This window comes from Solanum tuberosum, unplaced genomic scaffold (genome assembly GCF_000226075.1).
Source record: "Solanum tuberosum cultivar DM 1-3 516 R44 unplaced genomic scaffold, SolTub_3.0 scf00072, whole genome shotgun sequence".
Classification (NCBI taxonomy): Eukaryota; Viridiplantae; Streptophyta; class Magnoliopsida; order Solanales; family Solanaceae; genus Solanum; species Solanum tuberosum.
Genome location: NW_006238999.1, coordinates 1,501,245 through 1,522,878, shown reverse-complemented (window position 1 = coordinate 1,522,878; position 21,634 = coordinate 1,501,245). Strand labels below are relative to the sequence as shown.

The 21,634-nt window shown below is 32.5% G+C and overlaps 3 protein-coding genes across 4 annotated transcripts; 2 read left to right on the top strand and 1 right to left on the bottom strand.

Annotated features, from left to right (window-relative positions):
* The first annotated feature begins 1,962 nt into the window (after nt 1-1,962).
* Nucleotides 1,963-6,829, top strand: LOC102597721 (ankyrin repeat-containing protein At3g12360). The gene is made up of 4 exons (XM_006345858.2): nt 1,963-2,125; nt 3,266-3,760; nt 4,759-5,168; nt 5,673-6,829. The coding sequence occupies exons 1-4, from the start codon at nt 2,104-2,106 to the stop codon at nt 6,498-6,500; spliced, it is 1,755 nt and encodes a 584-aa protein (XP_006345920.1). The 5' UTR covers nt 1,963-2,103; the 3' UTR covers nt 6,501-6,829.
* Nucleotides 6,830-11,036: 4,207 nt separating this feature from the next.
* LOC102597194 (UPF0769 protein C21orf59 homolog) lies at nt 11,037-14,918 on the top strand. 2 transcript variants are annotated; one of them, XM_006345857.2, is made up of 6 exons: nt 11,037-11,319; nt 12,327-12,376; nt 13,168-13,300; nt 13,820-13,926; nt 13,997-14,045; nt 14,456-14,918. In XM_006345857.2, exons 1-6 carry the CDS (start codon nt 11,040-11,042, stop codon nt 14,470-14,472), a joined length of 636 nt encoding a protein of 211 aa, XP_006345919.2. In that variant the 5' UTR covers nt 11,037-11,039; the 3' UTR covers nt 14,473-14,918. The 2 variants fall into 2 exon arrangements, with proteins under 2 accessions (XP_006345919.2, XP_006345918.2); XM_006345856.2 differs by having other exon boundaries at nt 13,820-14,045.
* A 3,765-nt stretch (nt 14,919-18,683) lies between these two features.
* On the bottom strand, nt 18,684-20,256 carry LOC102597400 (probable membrane-associated kinase regulator 4). Its single transcript, XM_006345947.2, has one exon. It carries the CDS (start codon nt 20,123-20,125, stop codon nt 19,040-19,042), a length of 1,086 nt encoding a protein of 361 aa, XP_006346009.1. The 5' UTR covers nt 20,126-20,256; the 3' UTR covers nt 18,684-19,039.
* Between the last annotated feature and the right edge of the window lie 1,378 nt (nt 20,257-21,634).

Below are 21,634 nucleotides of genomic sequence, written 5' to 3'. Positions count from 1 at the left end.
AAATTATCAGCCTTAATGACACCAATATAGTATATGATACTTATTTAGTTTTAGTTAAGTGGAATTGGTAAGGGGGTATATACTGTAATTATTTAGTGAAGTATGAATGTAAAGGGGTATATGTTTGTAATTATTTTGCTTTTATGGGGTATTTACTTATTTTTCCCAATAAAGTATGATAAATTGATAATGGAGATATTCAAGAAACTAAACACTTCAATTTTGAGAGTGCATGTCTAGACACTTCAATTGATAACTAAATAGTCTAACTCGTTTCCACAATGTCTCGTGGATAACCAATATGTTGATGTGACACATAAATTTTGAAGGTGTCTATATGATCATTTTGTAATAAGTTGGAGGCGTTTAACATTCTTCTAATATAGTGAAGACAAATTAAAATGTCTAGATGTGCACACTCAAAATTAAAATGTTTATTTGTCGGTCGAGGCCAAACTTGAGTATATATTTATGTATTATGTCTATGAATAATACTTCATTATTTGTCTCAATTTATATGATGCATTTTGGTTCACCATGAAGTTCAAGAAAAAAACTTTTGAAACTTATGATTTATATTAAATAATAAATATTTATATAATTATAAATCATCTCATTGAGATAAAATTAAAAATTGGACATTAAATTAATTTTATAAATAGTATATATATAGATTTTTTTTTTTTTAGATAAACTAAAACGAAAAATGAATTAGTGGTTGCTGGCCGTCTATTTTGACCAATAGAACCAGCTTTATTATTGTACTCTCTCTAGTTGCTCAATTTTTTTTATTTTTTTTAAAAAGCTTTAATTTCTGTCCATATAAAAAAGGAAGATTTAGTTGTAGAATTTCACATATTAATTAAGGAAGATTAAAGTTAACAAATTGTTTATATAATAATTGATAAAGAAAAGATAATTATATATAAATTATTTATTTTACATATGAAGGAAGTAGTTTAATTAATGTAAAGTAAACGGCGAGATAAGTTTATTCCATTGAAAATAAAAAATTATCCAAATTTATTATTTTAAGTGAAAATATGTGGTTCATAGTACATATATCTCTATATTTCATTTTTTTGTCCAATCAACTAAACCTTTATAAATAAAAGTATATCTATTAAAAAATCTTATCATTGTTTAATTCTTGTATTATAATTTTGGTTAATAGTTTCGAAATAGCTTGTTCACAAGCTAAACGCTATTTTCATTTATGTGTTCTTATTTTAGAGATATTATTTTTCTAATACAATCAATTAAATATTTATGAAAATTTTATGATGAAATTATTTTTGTAATGCCTTCAAATGACATGTGCTTCATCACCTTCAATCTATCGAGTGAAGTGTTTGTATGAAGTAAAATTCAGACTTAAAGATTCGGACAAATTAAAAAAGTGATACATGATAAGAAGAATATGTCAAATGTGATTTAGCATGAATAATAATCAAATGTTATCCTCAGTGTCTGGTGATGATAATTCTATTGATGAAAGATATGAAGTTAAGACAATCATAATCAGATCAATGTCATATTTATAAAGTTCGCTTAACTCTGAAAGTATGGAATCAAACACTAAGTTGTGACCCTAATAAGCTCAGGGGATAGTCATTGCGAAAGAATCCGAGATCTCCATCATCCGTTATGAGAGAACTTGAGATCTTCACCAACTACATAACTAAAGTAGATACTAGACTTAATAGGGATAAGATTATTGAATGATGCTCCTTAGGATTTAACTATGAAAAATCTTTTATCTACTCTTTTCAAATCATCTAAGTTTATTCATTCACATTTTTGAGATAAATAAAGAATAATTATTGATTCTTTTGCATAAAGTTTTTTTAAATAATTAGAAATAAAATAAATAAAATAAATAAAATAAATAAAATAAATCATTTTCAACTTGTTATTTCTCATCACTTTCCTAAATTCTGTCTTCTAGTTCCTTTTTTAAAAAAAATATGTTTTATGCTTTTTCATCCTCCACTTTCCTTTACACTTTCCCTTTTCTCATTTCTCAAATCTGATAAAACTCTCATTTTTCTTGACTCTCCGTTTACTTCAATTCCTCTCTGAAATTAATTTTTTTCTTCTTCTATGGCTTCTCCTGTGGAAGAAGGTAACTCTAGCCCATATTTATATTTTGCATAAAAATTGAAAAAAATATATTCATAATTGTATTGATCATCAAATTATCAGTAGCTAATTTTTCGATTTTTTTTTTTGCTTTATTAGCTCAAGATTTAGTTATAAATATATGGGTATTTCGTAGTTCTTTTTATTAGCTAGTTTCGAAGTTTTCAGTTGTTTTCTGCTATATTAGCTGGAAATATAGTTTTAATCATCTGGGTATTGAACAATGGAGATTAATATGGAGAAAAAATGGTTCTTTTTAAATAAATAAGAAAAAATTATCCATGGATTTATCAGTATATACTTTGGTGATTTTTAGTTTTTTTTTTTTTTTTTTTTTTTTTTTTTTTTTGCTTTATTAGCTGGAGATATAGATTTTAGCATATGGGTATTTTGAATGAGAGATTTATATGTAGAAAAAATGGTTCTTTGGGGGAATTTGAGTTTTTATTTTTGCTTTATTAGCTGGAGATATAGTTTTAAGCATATGGGTATTTCTTAGTAGAGATTTATATTCATTGAGTAGTACCTTGCAAACAACAACAACATACTCAGTGTAATCACACAAGCGTAGTCTGGGGGAAGGTAGGATGTACACAAACCTTACATCTACCTGTGGGGTAGAGACGTTGTTTCTGATAGACACTCAACTGAGTTGTACCTTGCATAAGTAAAAAATCCTTAACTTGAGCGATTTACTATGGTGTGATTTTTCATATTATTTAGATGGCAATATGCATTACTGTACCTCGATCTGAAACTAGTTGAGGAAATCTATATCAATCCTTCAAATTGGGCCAAAGTTATCTGGTACATGTTGGTGGTGGGAGGTGTCTCGTGGAATTAGTGGTGGTGTGCGAAAGTTGTCCTGGACACCACGGTTATCAAAAAATTCTAAGAACAGCCACTTAGATGGCAATCTGAATTTTTTTTAAGGAAAATTTAAGTTTGTTCAACGGATGAGAATAAACTTTACAAGTTCTTTTTATGCTTCAATAGTGTTCAGTTCTGAAGACTTTATGATGGAGTTGTTTTTTTATAAGTGGTATTACAACCTGATTCTTGATTATCTAATACTGAGTAGCTACTCTTTTTTGCTGACTAGTTCTGTTTGTGCTTGTACTAGGTGAGAGAGATGTCGAGAAAGGACTGATTACTCCAACCCCAAGCCATAACCCTCTAGCTGAGCCATCACCAACCCCATCTCCATCTTCCGCAACAGCACCAGCTCTGGTGCTTTCCAATTCTGGCAAGAGAATGGACCAAGCAGGGAAAAAGAAATATGTAAAACAGGTTACGGGAAGGCACAATGACACCGAGCTTCATTTAGCAGCTCAGAAAGGTGATTTAGCAGCAGTGAAGCAGATACTTAATGACATTGATACTCAAATGGTTGGGACGCTGAGTGGCGATGACTTTAATCAAGAGGTCGCAGAGATCAGAGCATCTGTAGTGAATGAAGTGAATGAATTAGGAGAGACAGCACTCTTTACAGCAGCAGCGAAGGGATATATTGAGGTGTTGAAAGAATTATTAAAGTACTGCAACAAGGATACTCTTACTAAGAAGAATCGGTCAGGATTTGATCCTTTGCATATAGCTGCAAGTCAAGGACACCATGGTGAGGATCTTAGATTTCTTGATCATTCAACTTATTTATCCCTTTACAGTTCAGCTTAAACTCAGCTTGTTAACTTTTCTGATATGGAAAGATGAAGGATCGAGTTTAACAAGATGCTGGAAGATTGAAAAAATTGCTAACCAAGTTTTATGTCTCCCCCATAATCTTATTAAGATTTGACAATGTACTTGCTTTACTTTACATTGAAAAGGGAAAGTATGCCTTGAAGTTGCAATGTTAAAAACCGGTCGTAGCTTTCGTAATACATAAATAAACACTCAAACTTGGCTTTGACTGGAAAGTAAGCGCTCCAACTTTGAGAGTGCACATCTAGACACCTCAACTTGGTGTTACTTTACATTGAAAAGGGAAAGTATGCCTTGAAGTTGCAATGTTAAAAACCGGTCGTAGCTTTCGTAATACATAAATAAACTCTCAAACTTGGCTTTGACTGGAAAGTAAGCGCTCCAACTTTGAGAGTGCACATCTAGACACCTCAACTTGGTGTTACTTTACATTGAAGGTGTCTAAATGATCATTTGGTAAGTTGGAGTGTACTACTGACACATTGGAGACGAGTTGAGGTATCTAGGTGTGCATACTCAAAGTTAGAGTGCTAAGTGCTTAGTTGTCGGTTGAGACCAACTTTAAGTGTCTGTTTATGTATTATGTCTAAACTAAATTCTGATTTGAACCCGAACACCCCCCCTACCCAATCCCTTACTTGTCAAAAGAGGGTATTATCCTTGAAGAGATCTTGTTTTAGAATGTCATGCCTTCAGTCTGAGCAGGCTGATGCTGGTTGGTATTGAAGGTTCAAACTTTTTGAATTGACCTACTGCAACCTTGAAATTGCCAAAAATGCGTGTGGAGAATTATGCAGTAAACATTCAGGAAAAAACTCTACAGTTCAGTAAAATATTGAAGATGGATAAGTTTCATGGTACCAGAAGATACTAATTATTGGACAAAGACTTATTTTTGCGTTCTTATGACAGGAATCGTCCAATTGCTTTTAGAGCATGATACCGGACTAAGTAAAACATTTGGCCCTTCAAATGCAACCCCTCTTATAACTGCTGCCTCAAGAGGACATATTGCAGTGGTCAATGAACTGCTGTCAAAGGATTGCACCTTACTGGAAATTTCTAGGTCCAATGGTAAAAATGCATTACATTTAGCTGCCAGACAAGGGCACGTGGAAATTGTAAAGGCTTTGCTTGACAGAGATCCACAATTGGCCAGGAGGACGGATAAGAAAGGACAAACTGCATTGCATATGGCTGTAAAGGGAATCAGTTGTGACGTGGTGATATTGCTTCTCGAGGCTGATGCTGCTATAGTTATGCTTCCAGACAAGTTTGGCAACACAGCATTACACATAGCTACCCGGAAAAAACGCGCTGAGGTATATAATCTGTTACTCAAACATGAAACTTTTGTGTAATACTTCTTCGCCCCATCCTTCACACCAAATACGACATCACTATTCCTCTACTGTTCTCTGTTTGTAATGCATGGTGTGCTTCAAAGCATGACACAAACTTACTATTCCGTGTGATCGATGAGAAGAAAATTGTTCTTAAATCTGATGTTTCTCTTTCCTAATAAAAAATGTTAATTGTGAAATTTGGTTTATTGAATGGATTATGGTCAAGTTTGTTGGTGCATGTCTCTAAGATTATACAAAATTTGGATCACCATGTGTTCAATTGTTACAATAATCATGGTCCTTGGCCACATTGTTTCATCTTGATAATGAAATACTGCATGGTATCCATTCTTTTGTGCTACCTGAACCACTCCCCTTCTTGCTTTTAAGATCTGACTGTTGGAACTTACTTGGCCTTCATCTCCTCTTATGTATAATGATATTGTGATTGATAATCAATTTAAAACTTTTGCCGTGCAGATAGTAAGAGAGTTGCTACGCCTGCCTGATAGTAATGTTAATGCACTGAACAGAGATCACAAAACAGCTCTTGACATAGCTGAAGATCTTCCACTCTCTGAAGAATCCTCAGATATAAAGGAGTGTTTATACAAATATGGAGCTGTTAGAGCTAATGAATTGAACCAACCAAGGGATGAGTTGAGGAAAACTGTCAGTCAGATCAAGAAAGATATTCACACACAGCTTGAACAAACTAAGAGGACAAATAAAAATGTCCACGGAATTGCTAAAGAGCTTAGAAAGCTCCATCGAGAAGGGATTAATAATGCAACGAATTCTGTGACTGTTGTTGCTGTTCTCTTTGCCACAGTTGCCTTTGCTGCTATTTTTACTGTGCCTGGAGGTGATGATAATCATGGAGTGGCTGTGGTTGTGAGCACTGCTTCTTTTAAGATCTTCTTCATCTTCAACGCCCTTGCTCTTTTTACATCTCTTGCTGTTGTCGTAGTTCAGATTACATTGGTTAGAGGAGAAACTAAGGCAGAAAGAAGAGTTGTCGAGGTGATTAACAAATTGATGTGGTTGGCTTCTGTCTGCACTTCAGTGGCATTTATGGCATCCTCTTATATAGTAGTCGGTCGCAAGTATGAATGGGCTGCAATATTGGTAACTGCAGTAGGGGGAATAATAATGGCGGGGGTTCTTGGAACCATGACTTACTATGTGGTAAGATCAAGGAAGAAAAGATCGATAAGGAAGAAGGAAAAACATGCTAGAAGTGGTTCCAACTCATGGTACCACTCTGAGTTCTCTAATTCTGACATCGACAGGATTTACGCCCTTTGATGAGGAAATGGAGTTGTTCCAGTGTTATATGTAGTGAAACACGAATTCTGGAGAGACCGATGAACACCAACTCATATCCTTCCATCCTATCCCTGCATCTGGAGGAACTGCAAGTTTCAAATGAAGATGTTTGATCTGTTCATATTTGGAAGGGAGGTTCCATTTTACGTGTATCATCGTGTCAACCAATAAGACTTCTGTCCCGAGCCAGAACAATGGCGATCATGTATAATTCTAAGCTAAACTCATGGTACTGTAGATTGTAATTTTTGGCATTGGGATCTATATATTCCCATTGATCTAGAATGGGAAAAGATTATGTATCATCATATCATATTCATATGGGAAAAAGGACAAATATACCCTCGAATTATCGTAAATGGTATGCAGATGTTCTCCGTCATACTTTTGGGACATTGGTGCCCCTGCCGTTAAAAAACTGGAGCATATATACCCTTTATACTAACAGACATACACGTGTCATAATCTTATTCACTGATTCGATATTTATTAAATATCGAATCGACGGATAAGATTGTGCCACGTGTCCCTATTTAGTCTTTTGTTAGAGTGAAGGGTATATATGTTTTAATTTTTGGACGGCAGGGATACGAATGTCCCAAAAGTATGACAGAGGGTATCTGCATACCATTTACGATAGTTCGAGGGTATATTTGTCTTTTTTCCCTATTCGTATTCATTCATTCATATTCATATATTATTAAAGGTGGGAAGCTCCAACCTTCAAAGTTGGATTATCATTTTGCCTCTCCACTCAATAAAAAATTATAAAACATCTAATTAATTTGAATATTAAATAAAAAGCATATCATATAGTAAATGTTCAAAGTGGGAAAGTATAAAATCAAAAAATGAAAGATGAAAATGTCCATATAAAGTTGCTAGACATTTTTACCCTTTTTAAAGACTTAATTAGTTATTTTATATTTAATCATATCATATTGTATTAACTTTTATCATCAACGTCGAATTACAAGTTCACCATTTAAAAAAATCAAAATATCATAAGCCATTTAATTAAATATTATACAATCATATTTTAATTACTTGAAGGTTGAAATACAAGTTCAACACAATATAAAATTTACAGCCCTTTATTGAATTAAAATCAAATTTAATAAGAGTAATGTTTAAATAACATAAATAGTGAGTAAACAAAAAACTCAACAATCATATTTTAATCCTCCACATTCAATTCTCGCTAAATGTGTGAAACTAATTTATTCGCCCGTGCTTTTAAGTACTCCCTCGTACTTAATTACTTGTCCATTTTTCTTTTTTTAATTGTCTCTAATTACTTGTCCATTTTGACAAATCAAGAAAAGATAAAAAAATTTTTGCCTATTACACCCTTAATTAATTGTATTGAAAAATATAAAACTTTTTGAAAATTCTAAGTTTTTAATTCATCCCTCATAATTAATAGGGGTAAAATAGTAAACTTACTATGTCAAATATTATCATAGGTGTCAATTCAAAAGTGAACAAGTAATTAAGGACATATAGAGTTAAGTTGAACAATTTCTTCTTTAATGGGTCAATTTTATTTTTTCACCTCTTATGAGCATATGTAATGTAACTTACACATATTTTTTGCCTCTAAACACCTTCATTTATAACAATATGAATTACCTCAATTATTACTGCTAATTATTTTAATTTTTCTTCTTCTCACCTATTAATTGTTTTTTCACAACCTTCCACATTCCTTATTATTTTCACAATATTTGATTTATCTTCATTAAATGATTTATCGTAAATACTTCTGCACATGCACATTTTTTGAAAGTGTAACAATTTTTTGGGAAACTGAAAAGTTAGTCCAACTAAACTGATTTGATATATTTATTGTTTACTATTAATGTAAACTCATGAAAAAAAACTCACATATATGGATTTGTGAAGGGTTTTTAATCCAAAACTCAACGTGTAGTAATTCATATTTTAAGGTGGAGTGATTTGGATGGCAGAACAAGAAATTGTTATACCAGTAAGAATTTTGACTAGCTCAATTATTTCTAATTTTTTATTTTTATCTTCTTTTTTTTGTGAAGAACATATGAATTGTTACCAAGTATGTAGGTCACTGGTTTTATCTTTATATTTTCATTGCAAGGATACTTTCATATGTCAAAATGAAATTTCTATCAATTATAAAACTTTGTTCTATCAGAAAGTACATTTATCATTTATTTCTAAATGATTTTATATAAATTAGTATGGAATACGCATGCAACGCATGTGTCTAGAACTAGAATTATAAAAAGTAGGAAGCTTTAAAACGCAAAATTGAATTACCATTTTTCCTACACTAAATTATAATATTATAAATCATTTAATTAATCATTAAATAATAAATCATATGTCATATTACAAGTGGAAAGACCCTAAATGAAAAGTTACATTACAATCAATCATAATATCATATTTTTGCATTTTTTTCCACCATTTTTATAAATATTTACTGCCTTAATGATTTAATAAAATCCTCACACCATAAATGTTGAAGTAAATTCCAATTAGCAAAATCTCTAAGACAAAAGGCCAAATAACCACTTAATACCACATATAATACTAATTAAATTGGTTTGCATTATCTTTTTCAGTGGACAAGGAGGCATTTACGTGTAAATTATTATAGGTAGACAAATATATCTCAAATCTTATATAAAAAAATACATTTTAAAGAAATATTGTATTCTTTTACATCATAGAGTAACATGTATGCATGTTTAATATAAAGTAACTATTATAAATAGTATCAAAACTAACTTAATTTATATTTCAACTTTGCAAATATTAAATCCATTTTGGACGCAAGTGTAAGGAGATTAAAATATAAGATTCATTATCTTTAGAAATTTGTATTTTTTGATATACTTTAATATCTATTTTTATCATCTAACATATCAGTTGAAATTGTATAGAAGATTTTGATATCAACTAATAGGAATATACGTGCAACGCATGTAATCAAAACTAGTATCTAAAAAAGACTCAGAAAGTTATTAGTTTCTATGGTATCTACCACTTTGTGTAGTGATGTGACAACCTTAATGGATAAATCCTATGTAAACTACATGTATGCTAAACACATCCGAAATTTTGAGCCAAAAGTTTATCAGAAACAACCTCTTTATCTCATAAAGGTGGGGTAAAGCCTGCCTACATTCTATCCTTTACAAGACGCTATTTGTGGGATTGCATCGAATTTAACGGAGAGTTTTTTTTCATGAGAACAGAAAGTGGTAAAAACTTCTCTTATTTGGTCACTAAGATCAAATATGCTATACACAAGAATATTTTGAAATAAATGATTACAAACTTGTTGATGAAAGGGTTCAACACGTGATTCATTAACCTCATGAAAGTGCTAGGGGCATTGGTTAGGCCAAAAGGCATAACAAGCCACTCATATAGTCCAAAATTTGGTCTAAGGAGTCGCACAAGTAAAAAATTGACAAAACAAGTATATCCGAATGCAAAGTCAAATTAAAGAAATTTATTGCTCTAAATTCAAATTATGTCATATAAATTGAGATAAAGGAATTAATACTTATCAAAGTTTCAGTAACTATGTCTCGGTCCCAAATAAGTCGGTGTTTGGTTATATTTAGGGGTGTTCATAGTTCGATTTGGATCAATTATTAGTTAAAATCAAAACCAAACCAATTTAAATCGGTTTTTAAATTTCTAAAACCAAATCAAATAAAAAAAATAACCGTCTGTTTGGCTAGATTTTTCGGTTCGAAAGTAATAAGTTTGTTGAGGACATACGCATCTCGATAGACACAAACACTTAGTACATGAATAATTCACAAATAAGCTATTACACGAACAAAGTGATTCATCCAATGTACCAAGTTTCATAAACTAAAAAAATTCATTGTCAATAGCATAAAGTTGGTTCAATATTCTGGAGATCTCAACATATTATCAATAAGACTTTTCAATAAAATTACACCTTAACATATTGAGAAATTACTTCTAAAAAAAAACCAATATTTCATAGTCAAAAGTAATCAATTACCATCTTCTTTGGCTTGAGCTTTAAATTATTCAATGTTGTGTTAGAAATTTTTATAAAGAACAGAGAAAATGTGATCTTTAATGGTTGGGGTAAAATTTAAATGTTGGGCTTCAGAAAATAGTAAAATTAAAGACTTAAGTTAATTAAAATTTATCAAAATACTTATATTTTATTTATAAATAATTATAAAATTTATATATATAACTTCTCGGTTTGATTTGGTTATTTTTGCGGTTAATTTTTAGTTAAACCAAACCAAATAATATCGAATTTTCAAAATTTAAAATCAAACCTAACCAAACAAACCAAATATCAATTTTTTTTAATTTGTTTAATTCAAATAGCAATTTGGTTTGATTTTATAACCATAACCATGAACAACCCTAGTTATATTGTTACCAATTAAAATTATTGAAAATTTTGATACAAAAAGAAATGTCAAACATTTTGAATTTTGAAAAAGTTGGGTAGTATAAATACAGAAATAGATGAAGTTCCCAAAATTTTCCAAATGTAAAGCAAGTTCAAAAGGAAAAATTGAGCATAAGAGTTCACTTGCTAAGGCTTCGAGGATGGTACGCGTACATGTGAAGCACGGCGACGGCGGTAGCGACGGAGCCGGAGAGTTTCTCTACGACACTGAAACAACTTCAACAATTGATGAAATCGCCAAAGAAATTATCGAAATTGCGAATTTTCAATCGAAGATTCAATGCTTCGCCGTCGAATTGGAGTCTCATCTCTCTAAGCTTCAAGGCGATCCTAAAGGTATTTACAATCAAAATTTCTAGTAATGTCGAAATAATGATTTATTAGTCGAAGTTGTTTATTGCTTTTGCTTCGGAAAATTAACTGTTGAAATTCGAGGTTTATCTCTTAGCTTCGAGGCAATCCTAGAGGTTTTTACAATCAAAATGCTTGTGATGTCGAAATAATCATTGATTAGTTGGAGTAGTTATAGCTTTCGATTGGGAATTTGAGGGTTGAAATTTGAGCTCTACCTCTCTAAGCTTCAAGGCGATCCTAAAGGTACAATCAAAATTTCTAGTGATGTCGAAACAATGATTTATTAGTTGAAGTTGTTTATAACTTTTGCTTCGGAAAATTAATATTTGAAATTCGAGCTTTATCTCTAAGCTTCGAGGCAATCTTAGAGGTTTTTACAATCAAAATGCTAGCAATGTCGAAATAACCATTGATTTGTTGGAGTAGTTATAGCTTTCGATTGGGAAATCAATGGTTGAAATTTGAGGTTTATCTCTATAAGCTTCAAGGCGATCCTAAAGGTATTTACAATCATAATGCTAGTAGTTTTGAAATAATCATTGATTAGTTGAGGTAGTTATAGCTTGCAATCGAAAAACTAAAGGTTGAAATTCGAGCTTTATCTCTCTAAGTTTCAAGGCTATCCTAGAGGTTTTTACAATCAAAATGCTAGTAATGTCAAAATAATCATTGATTAGTTGAAGTTGTGTATAGCTTTTGATCGGGAAATTAACAGCTGAAATTTGAGTCTTCTCTCTAAGCTTCAAGTCGATCCTAAAAGTATTTACAATCAAAATGCTAGTGTTGTCGAAATAATCATTGATTAGTTGAAGTATTTATAGCTTTCGATCAGGAAATTGAAGGTCGAAATTCGAGCCTTATCTCTCTAAGCTTCAAGTCTGTCCCAAAGGTTTTTACAATCAAAGATGCTAATAATGTCATATTTAATCATGATTATCAGTTGAAATTGTTAGTATTAGTTTCACTTAACTGTTAAATTGTCAATGCAGTTATGCCTCTGGTTAGAGCTCTCTCTGAAGCTACGTCATACGCTTCAAAGGTCTGTTCCTGTATTGCTTTTAGGGTTTAGGGTTATCATTTTCTCTGAAATGATATTTATGTAATTAGGATAGTAATATCATGATGTTTTTTCAGTTTGAGCAACTTATAGATTTATTATCCCTCTGCACTATTCATATGTATGTTCAAAAATGTATGACACCACATAAATGTTGTTATAACGTGCTGGTGTTCAGTCAGCTTACACTCAGATAATCCACTGAGTACCAGTCAGCATGCATATGCAGGGGTGATTCTATTTGCCAAGGCTTTGATTAGTTATATTTTCATAAAGCGTGCACCATTTTTGAAACTTCAAAGTCATTGAACTATTCATTACAATTAGATGTGGTGTTTTCTCAAACGGTGTTTTCGTCCATTATTTTTATATCTTTTCTATGACCACTAATGTAATATACAAGTCAAAGTAACATCATTGACTATGTATCTAGTCACACACTATCATATTATGGAACAAAGGGAGTTTTTGCAGTGAGAAGTGTTTATTCCTCACACCAAATCTGTCATTTATTTCTTTACATACAAAGCAGAGATTGAAGGATTAAGGAACGACTAAGACATGAAGCAGAATGTCTAGATGACTGATCATCTTTAACAATGCCACATATATTAAACTATTTTTATGTTTGACACTGTCTAAATTATAGGAATCATGTAAAAGGTTTTGAAGATTTTAATTGAGTCAAAAGATGTTTTTGCATCCTTGCATTTGGTGGTTCAAATGATGTATGATATGCTCCTTTTATTTCTGTCCGTTGAAATGGATTACAGGATCAGGTTATACATAACAAACCTCTATCACTTTATGTACTAAGAGATCACACAAGAAGCATTGAGAAGGAATTTTTGGTAACGTATTCAGTAATGGGATTATCAAGTTCCGATTTACAGCAGTTCTTGTCAGGTATGTTCACAATCACATATTTCAGCCTCATGTGTCTTACATGTTTACGTTCAATATATAAAAGTTCAGGACAAGCGGTCATGTTTGAGATTTTATGAGTTTATAGTCACCGTGACTTTATTTCAAGTTCCATGATTACATGTTATTGTTGATAAGTAAGTCCATTGTTCTTCTTACCTCTGGATAGAGACATAATCATTTGAGGCTGCAAATATGCTTTTAACTACATGTTCAGAAAGAGATGCAGTTGCTTGTTTATTTTCCTATGAAAAAATCAGTTTGATGCAAGCTTCTAGATACTTACCCTTTTTCTCCAAAAAGAAAAAAATCATTAAAGCTTCTGAACCATTTGATTATTTGATCTCTGGGCAAATGAAAGTGAAGCCATTTAAACATCTCAAGTGAACAAGTGAATATTGCAATTCTTTATTATGGTTTCCACTTGATATTTGTCCTGCAAGCCTTTTTAAGTGAAACTCAAAACAGTCAGCAATCATGGATGAATATATGATTCTACAGACTTGCAAATCCTTGAAGAAAACACAGTGCAACTTTTATGGGCAGGAAAAGAGCTCACCAGAGGGAAAAAATTGTGTGACTTTATAGGAAGAAATGAGAAGACAAAGGTACAGTTTTCTTTTTCTCCACTTCACAAGAATATATCAGTACACTTAACACTCTACCGGCTGGTGGCAGATCGTAATCAGGCTGCAGTCACCTATTCCACCTCCTGCATCACTTTCTGGTACTTTCTTTTCCTTATTAGAATGATTTTTTTATTTTTTTTGGGGATAATACATAAACAGACACTCAAACTTGACATCAACTAGAAAGTAAGTATGCCAACTTTGAGCATGCACATCTAGATACGTCAACTTGTCTTCACCAATTGAACATTTAGTGATCATCTAGACATCTCCAAAACATGTTAGCGTCGGGTGTCCATGAGACACAGCGGGGACGAATTGGATTGTTTAGTTGTCAGTTGAGACCAAGTTGAAGTGTCTAGATGTGCATTAAGTGCTTACTTGCCCGTTGAGGCCAAGTTTAAGTGTCTATTTATGTATTATTCCTTTTTTTTGACGTTTTTGTTTTCTGCACCTTTATTTGCCACACATAAAAAGAAAACTTCATAGTTATTATTTTATTTTGAAGGTGGAGAAAAATCTTGAAATAAAATGATGTCATCTGGTCTTTGAATGACTTTTAAATCGGGAAACACACTCCTCTTGAATGACCTTTGCATTCTTTCCTGTCTGAGCTGCAAAGGTTTGTGACTTATTGGGATTCAACTGCCTGCTAGTTGACTGCATATTACTGCACAACAACAACATACCCAGTATAATCCCATAAAGTAGGGTTTGGAGAGGGTAGAATGTACGCAGACCTTACCCTACTGCATATTAATGTTGAACCAAAACTATTTATGTACCCCTTGCATCTCAACTACAACCAGTATCCCGAGGATTCTAAAGCTTAATACGCTACAAGTCAAACTCGGTGAATCCACTCACTAAATCATCTATGTAAATTTGTACCCGAATGCATATTGCTTTTGGAGTTTCTTCTTCCAAAAGGTGTTTTATTTTGACTAGTCATGTCTGATTCCTTATCTTTATACTGTTGTAGTTTATGCTCATCATCTTGCAATGCACATGATTTGAGCTTGTAGTTCTTCTTTCAATTGTTTTGGACTGAGTCGTAGTAGTTGTAATTGTTCTTTTGATTCATCTAATGGTCCTACTTCTGGGACAAACAAGGAATAATATAAATGTGTAGACCAATAAATTGTACTAATGCTTGATGAACTATAGAGGACCGACATGAGTGAAATAATATCATAGCAATGCTTTGATATTCCCCGGAGACATGAACCAAAAATAATGTTTTGATTTTTCACTAAAATACCTTAACGAGCACCTAAAGATGTGGCCTAGTAGTCAATGAAGTGGGTTGAGAACCATGAAGTCTCAGGTTCAAATCCCAGCAGAGATACAAAATACTAGGTGATTTCTCCCCATTTGCTTTGGTGGACTAAGTTACTTGGTACTTGGTGCGGCTGGGAGGTGACAGGTATCCCAAGGAATTAGTCAAGTGGGAGAGTTGGCCCGGACATTACAATTTTTTTTTTCTTTAAAAACCTTAATGGCTGGAAGAGGTGGTTGTATCCATATTGAATATTGAGTTCAATTATAAAACAAACCAATCCCATTTTTTGAGTTCACAATTAAGAAAATAGATTTTGCTTCAATCTCAAACTAGTGGAGGCCAGCTATATAATAATCCTATATATTCGTTGTCTGATTTAGGTTCATTCCAACATTATTCAGAGAACTCCTCATAAAAAGGCAGCTCGGTGCACTAAACTCCTGCTATACGTGGGGTTTGGGGAAAGGCCAACCCATAAGGGTCTATTGTACGCAGCCTTGCCCTGGATTTCTGTCAGAAACTGTTTTCACAGCTTGAACCCATGACCTCCTGATCATATGACAACAATTTTATCTGTTACAGTTACGACAACCTACCGTCGTCCTCTTTAATTTGTGGTCGGAGTTAGTTGAAAAAACACTCACACACATGAGGTGTATACACTAGCTGATGCTGTCCCCTAAATGCACCTTTATGACTAGCAATAGTCAATTAAAATAGTCTAACTTCAACTTATTGCTTAATTCTGGTAAATTAATGTAGTTTAGTATTATTATTTTTATGTAGTTTAGTATAAGTATTCGGTGTGGGTGATTTTTTCCAGAATTAGTTATGCTTTATAAGTTCTTACTTAGGTGAAAACTCTTTACTCCCGCTATTTCTTTTTTCAACCTGCTTTGAAATGTTTTTTCTGAGCCGAGGTTCTATCTTAAACCTCTCTATCTTTCAAGGTAGGGGTAAGGTTCGCCTAATCCTCCCCAAACCCCACTTGTGGAAATTCACTAGGTATGTCATTGTTGTTGTTGTACTTGGGGTGAAAGCTTTAATACTTAAATACTCCAAAAATGTTGCCTCACTAGTGTCTCCATAAATGCACCAATTTTAGAGAATTTGACACCCTCGACCTTTTTGAAGAGTCTGAGCAACATGGCGGGCCGGGAAGTTCCATATGTCATCCTCTGGTAAATGAAAGGGTGATATAAAAAATATCTTTAAATCTTACTTTGCTTTTACAAGTGTCTTGAAAACTAGAAATTAGTGGTGATGCTAAATCTAATAACTTTGACTGTACAAAACATACAGAAAAAAGGAGAAAAAGGAGCTTAGTAGACAACTTTTAGTTAACTTTTTTGGTATTTGATTCTCTAAACACTGAGAGAAATTGGTGGGGAGAAAGTGTTTGTTGTAATATGCTTATCAGTGTATTCCTAAGTGCTCAACATAATCAATGAATCTTTACAACAATGTTTATTTTGAATCTAATTTTTGTCAAAAATGTGGCTAACATCTTCACTTGGTTTAAGGGCTCTTATACCCATTTGAAATTCAAAAGATGATTTTCTTTTCCTCTAAAAGGAACATTAAAGTATGTATTTTTTTCCCCTAATATTGTTAGAAAAGTTGTTTATAAAAATCTGGCCTTCCTTGTTCTCAAGGATTTGGTCTCACAAAAGCCTGATGTGTGTATGTGAATTAGGTGCATGTCACAGATTCGAATCTTCGATGCAGGCAAAAGCTTGATATTGAGCGGAGAAGGGTAAAGAGGTAGATTCATTATCCACCTAGTTTCCACCCATACATAGTACCAAGTTGTTCCGGGATTTGGGTTTTCCTCACTATAAATAAATATGGCGGGGAAAACCCAAATTGATATGAATGGGAGATGCTGCTAAAACTAGTTTTTCTCGGTAAGGATAGATACAAAGTCACTCGACTAAAATGAGAGTGAACAACCACAATCTTACACCATAAAATTATACGGAGGAATGACTTGAAAGAGACAATAACCAAATTACAACCACAAATCACAATAAAAACAAAGTAATTCCACAAGTGGATTAGAAAAGAGTAGAATGTATGAAAAACAAAAAAAAATATTGAATCCAAATATTTAAAAATCGTACCAAACTGACCAATAAACAATTCTATAAGTCTCCTCCTAAGTATAAATAAAAGGAGTGCTCCTTAAACTTATTGCTATTGGAACCATTTATTTATTTAGCCTTAAAGTGAGTTAATATAATAACATAATCTAATGCATCAGCTATTCTTGAGTGCCACACAAGTGGGGTTTTTGCAATCAAAATTAATGATTATTTTTGGTATTTTCTTTTATTAGAGTGACCTCACTATAATATTTTATTTTATGATGAATCAGAATTTTCCCTCAATAAATAAAAAGATTTGCTATCATTAGTCTGTGATGATAAGAGATAGTAATATATATTAAACAAAAAGTTATTATACACGAGAAATAAAGAGCATAAGTATTCAATATTAATAGAAAAGAAAATTCAATAGTAATACTTTTGATTTGTTACCAAAAATTATTTAGCGACGTTAAGGCAATAATGTAAAAATTTAGTGAGCATATATGAAATTAACCTCCTTAAAATATAAAGTTAGAAAATACTTGACTCAAATTAAGCAAAGTGACCCAGTATAAAGGGAATCATGTATGATAAAATAAATAATTATTGATGTACTTTAAGGACCATTAAACCACTATCTTTTTTCTGCCTTCATTGATTCTTATTCTAAATAAAATCATCATTAGCTTCATTAATTTACACATTAAACTAATAGCACTAGCAAATTTATTACTTCAACTTAGGCTTGAAGCTTTGTAATAATTTTAATATGTAGCAGTCAAAAGACAAATTCATTTTTTGCATTATGCTCAAAATATCTCTTTATTAGTTCATCATGAAGAGTATTATTTTTGTTTAATCATTTGGTATTCAAACTTTACTTGACCGACTAATTCGAATTAGCGCCATGTAGGGCCAGTCTAAAGGGGAAGCCTTTTTTACCTGAGTTCCTCCATTCCTCGGGCTCGAACCAAGGACTTTGGTTAAATTTGGAGGAATTTCAAAATCCCATCCATCTCCCCGAAGTTCTTGTCTATGTTGCTCGGTTTCTAAAAATATTATCATACTCGTGTCAGATCCTCCAAAATGGATAGTTTTTGGATGATCTGACGCACATCCAACGACATTTTTGAAGAGTTCGAGCAACATAGGTTTTTGATGGTAGAATAATTCCTTATTAATGATAAGCAACTCTCTATTTGTCATTTGTAAATGATCACCAAGGGATAATGACTCTTTGCATGAAGTAGTTCATTCAAGGTTTAAATTTCAGTAAAGACAAACAAGACTAGGTGATTTCTTTTGATTGTCTAAGGTTTGATACATAGAGTTATTCGATACGTGTACTAGTAGCAAGTAACGCGTACTCGGTGGAATAATGTACTAGAAAAACCTTCATTTGGCATTTATCACAAATTTTCTAACAGAGTTATGCTCTGGAAAGCCAAGTACTGCTAATCTACATAGAGGCTTATTACACAAAATTGTGAAAGAAAGAAGCAATCATATAATAAGATAACTTAAAAGTTATTTTCATTTCAATTCCTCCAGTAAAAGAAGAAATGATTACAAGAAAAAACCCTAGGTGATTTCTTCCCGTTTGTCCTAGCCTTGGTAGACAAAGTTGCCTGATACCTGTTGCTGGTGGAAGGTGACAGGTATCTCGTGCAATTAGTCGAGGTGCATGTAAGCCACGGTTATGATTGAAAAAAGGAAAAATTTATCCCCTGCAGAGTCCAGGTCTTTCTTGTTCTTCAGTGATCACTTTAGAAGCTGACAATGAACAAACTCCAACGTCAGTTATTGTCTTTCTTGCATGCTGAGAGTTTTTGCAATGAGCAATTGCTGCTTGAATTGAGTTCTCTATATCTGAATATGAATTGTTGTTTCTCTTGAAGAAGTGCATTTCTTGAAATTCATTCGAATTATTCGAGCTTGAAGCTGACAAGGAGCCAGAAGTAGACGATGAAAATGAAGACGAAGATGATTTAGTTGTCGAAAATCTTTTAATAGCTCCTGAGAATGACCTTCTATGTCGACCTCTGATATCTTGATCGCGATCATTTTCTTTTTTGACCCCTTTTGAATTCGCACCACCTCTATGAATTTGCCCAAATGGTTCTTTCTTACCTTCTTTAGCTATTGGAAAAGGCCCTTTTTCGATGTTTCTTGAAGCAGCTGCAGAGTACTCGTTCGAGCAACCAGATTTGGAAAAGAAAGACTTGAGATAAGAGCGCGAAGACTTAAGTTTAGAACCAAACGTGGAATTCTTTATTTGCTTGAGTTTCTTAGCCCATGACCTTTTTGTATTCTCATCGTCTGCTGGAAATACATTGTTTGCATCAGCTGAATACTCGAACATGTATTCTTCCGGATTGAGTTCCCTGCTAACTTGACAAGACTCAACGGGAGAGATATTACATGATTCAAAAGGAGTGTTATTACTCGGAGTATTAGTAGTTGTTGTGAACAAAGGAGTACTAAAAGACTCATCAAAAACATCGTTTTTTCGAGTTCCATGAGCATGTTTAATAGGATTTTGAAGTAATTTCTCTACCATTTGTGTTGTACCAAAAGGGAGGTGAAGTGGGAGAAGTTTTCCATTATGGAATAATTCATCAGCTGGTGAAGTTGTTGTGTCTTTATCAATAGAATTTGGAAACATTTGGAATTCAAATTCTCTAGCTTGAGAAGGGGAATTTGTGAATTGTGAAAATATGTTTGAATTTGAACTTACTTCCATGTCTATATAATCTTCTTCTTCAACTACATTGTCACACGAACGACGAATTTCTGCATATTCCATGGTATTTTTAACTTTGTGTTTGTGAGTTTTTGGAAGTTTTGGAAGTGTAAGTTTGAGTTTTTAAGAGCAAATGCAGGGGAAGAGGACCATTTTATAAAGAGGATGGTTGTGTAACTTTTTATTTTTTTAAAAATGGCTTGTAAATAAAGTGATATTATGCATATTTTAAATGATCCCAAATATGAAATTTAGTACATAAAGGGGAAAATTGTTTATATTGTTATACATTTCTTAATTCTTATAATACTTCTTTTAGTCTCATTTTCCACTTGCCCTTTTATTTTTGGGTAATGCTAGTGCCCAGGTCAGCTTGAGGATACCTCGACTACTTCATCTGTTATTTTACTCCTTTTATTTACCCTTTTGGACTTATACTTTTTCGTAGTTGATAGTGATTTATGTGCGTAGAAATAATGTCTACTGATCACTTTTTGGCTTTGTCTTTCAAAAATAAACACTGTCATAAAATTTCAAATTCCATAGATGAAGTTCTGTGACGATATCCCGGAGTTTCACTTGTGAATTTTGAAACTCTATAACAACGACTATTTTTCGATTACATGTGAATTTTGAAACTCTATGGGAGAGACTATTTTTCTATTACAAGGGTCGAAAAGTAGGTATTTGTGAATTTTACCCTCTAGGTGCAAGCACATAACTTGAGCTAGATATATAGTTTGAATAATTTTAAAGAATATATACTTATAGTAAGTTCACACTCATTGTCTTAAAAGAGTAGTTAGGTAGTGATAGTACTCAAGATCTATTGATTTAAAGTTCTAAATTCAATGAATGTCTTTCTATTTCTCTAATTGTTAAGAAAAAAAATCTCAATGAATCATTTGATAGTTATGGAGATTTATTATCAAATTACTCCCAATAATGATTTCTCATTTTTGTGTTGTGTCCCCCACCAAACTCATTGCTTATATCATTTTGGACATTAATTCATGTACTTCATGAACATGTCTTCAAATTTTATAATTTTCCTAATAAAACAAAGGTAGGTAAGTCAAATTAGAGATATATTTTTCTTATTTTGCTCTAATGTCTAGTTATCAAATTAACTTGGATCATATTAGTCCATCATTAAATCATTAACATCGCCAACTTTTTATAATCGAGAAATCCGTTTGATGTCAATCCTAAATTTTCTGTTGCTCTTGTTGTTATTGCTCTCACCTATCAATACGCCACCTCAACAACTAAAACTCTCTAACCTTTTCTATCTTTAACCAACTACAACTCTACTATCCTTCTCTACTTAAACACCACGCTTAGCTCACATGTAGTAAGTACATCACAAGTCCCTCAACATTTGTCACTTAAACTAAGCCACGATGCACTAATTAATCAATGGTAAGAGTTGTCGTTATATAACTAAGAGATCACTCAGGCAGTGAAAACAAAGTAGAATTGTTTCACGTATAGCAGAAACTTTGTGCACCAAGCTATATACAAACTTAATGGACTTTGACATTTAATCCATTTCATTTATCAAAAAAAAAA

Excerpts from the sequence above, each read along its gene's own strand:
- LOC102597400 (XM_006345947.2), bottom strand. The coding sequence starts at position 20,125 with ATGGAATATGCAGAAATTCGTCGTTCGTGTGACAATGTAGTTGAAGAA.
- LOC102597721 (XM_006345858.2), top strand. The coding sequence starts at position 2,104 with ATGGCTTCTCCTGTGGAAGAAG. Across the intron at positions 2,126-3,265 it reads GGCTTCTCCTGTGGAAGAAG|GTGAGAGAGATGTCGAGAAA; the intron begins GTAACTCTAGCC and ends TGCTTGTACTAG. Across the intron at positions 3,761-4,758 it reads TGCAAGTCAAGGACACCATG|GAATCGTCCAATTGCTTTTA; the intron begins GTGAGGATCTTA and ends TTCTTATGACAG.
- LOC102597194 (XM_006345856.2), top strand. The coding sequence starts at position 11,040 with ATGAAGTTCCCAAAATTTTCCAAATGTAAAGCAAGTTCAAAAGGAAAA. Across the intron at positions 12,377-13,167 it reads CTACGTCATACGCTTCAAAG|GATCAGGTTATACATAACAA; the intron begins GTCTGTTCCTGT and ends AATGGATTACAG. Across the intron at positions 13,301-13,819 it reads TTTACAGCAGTTCTTGTCAG|ACTTGCAAATCCTTGAAGAA; the intron begins GTATGTTCACAA and ends ATGATTCTACAG.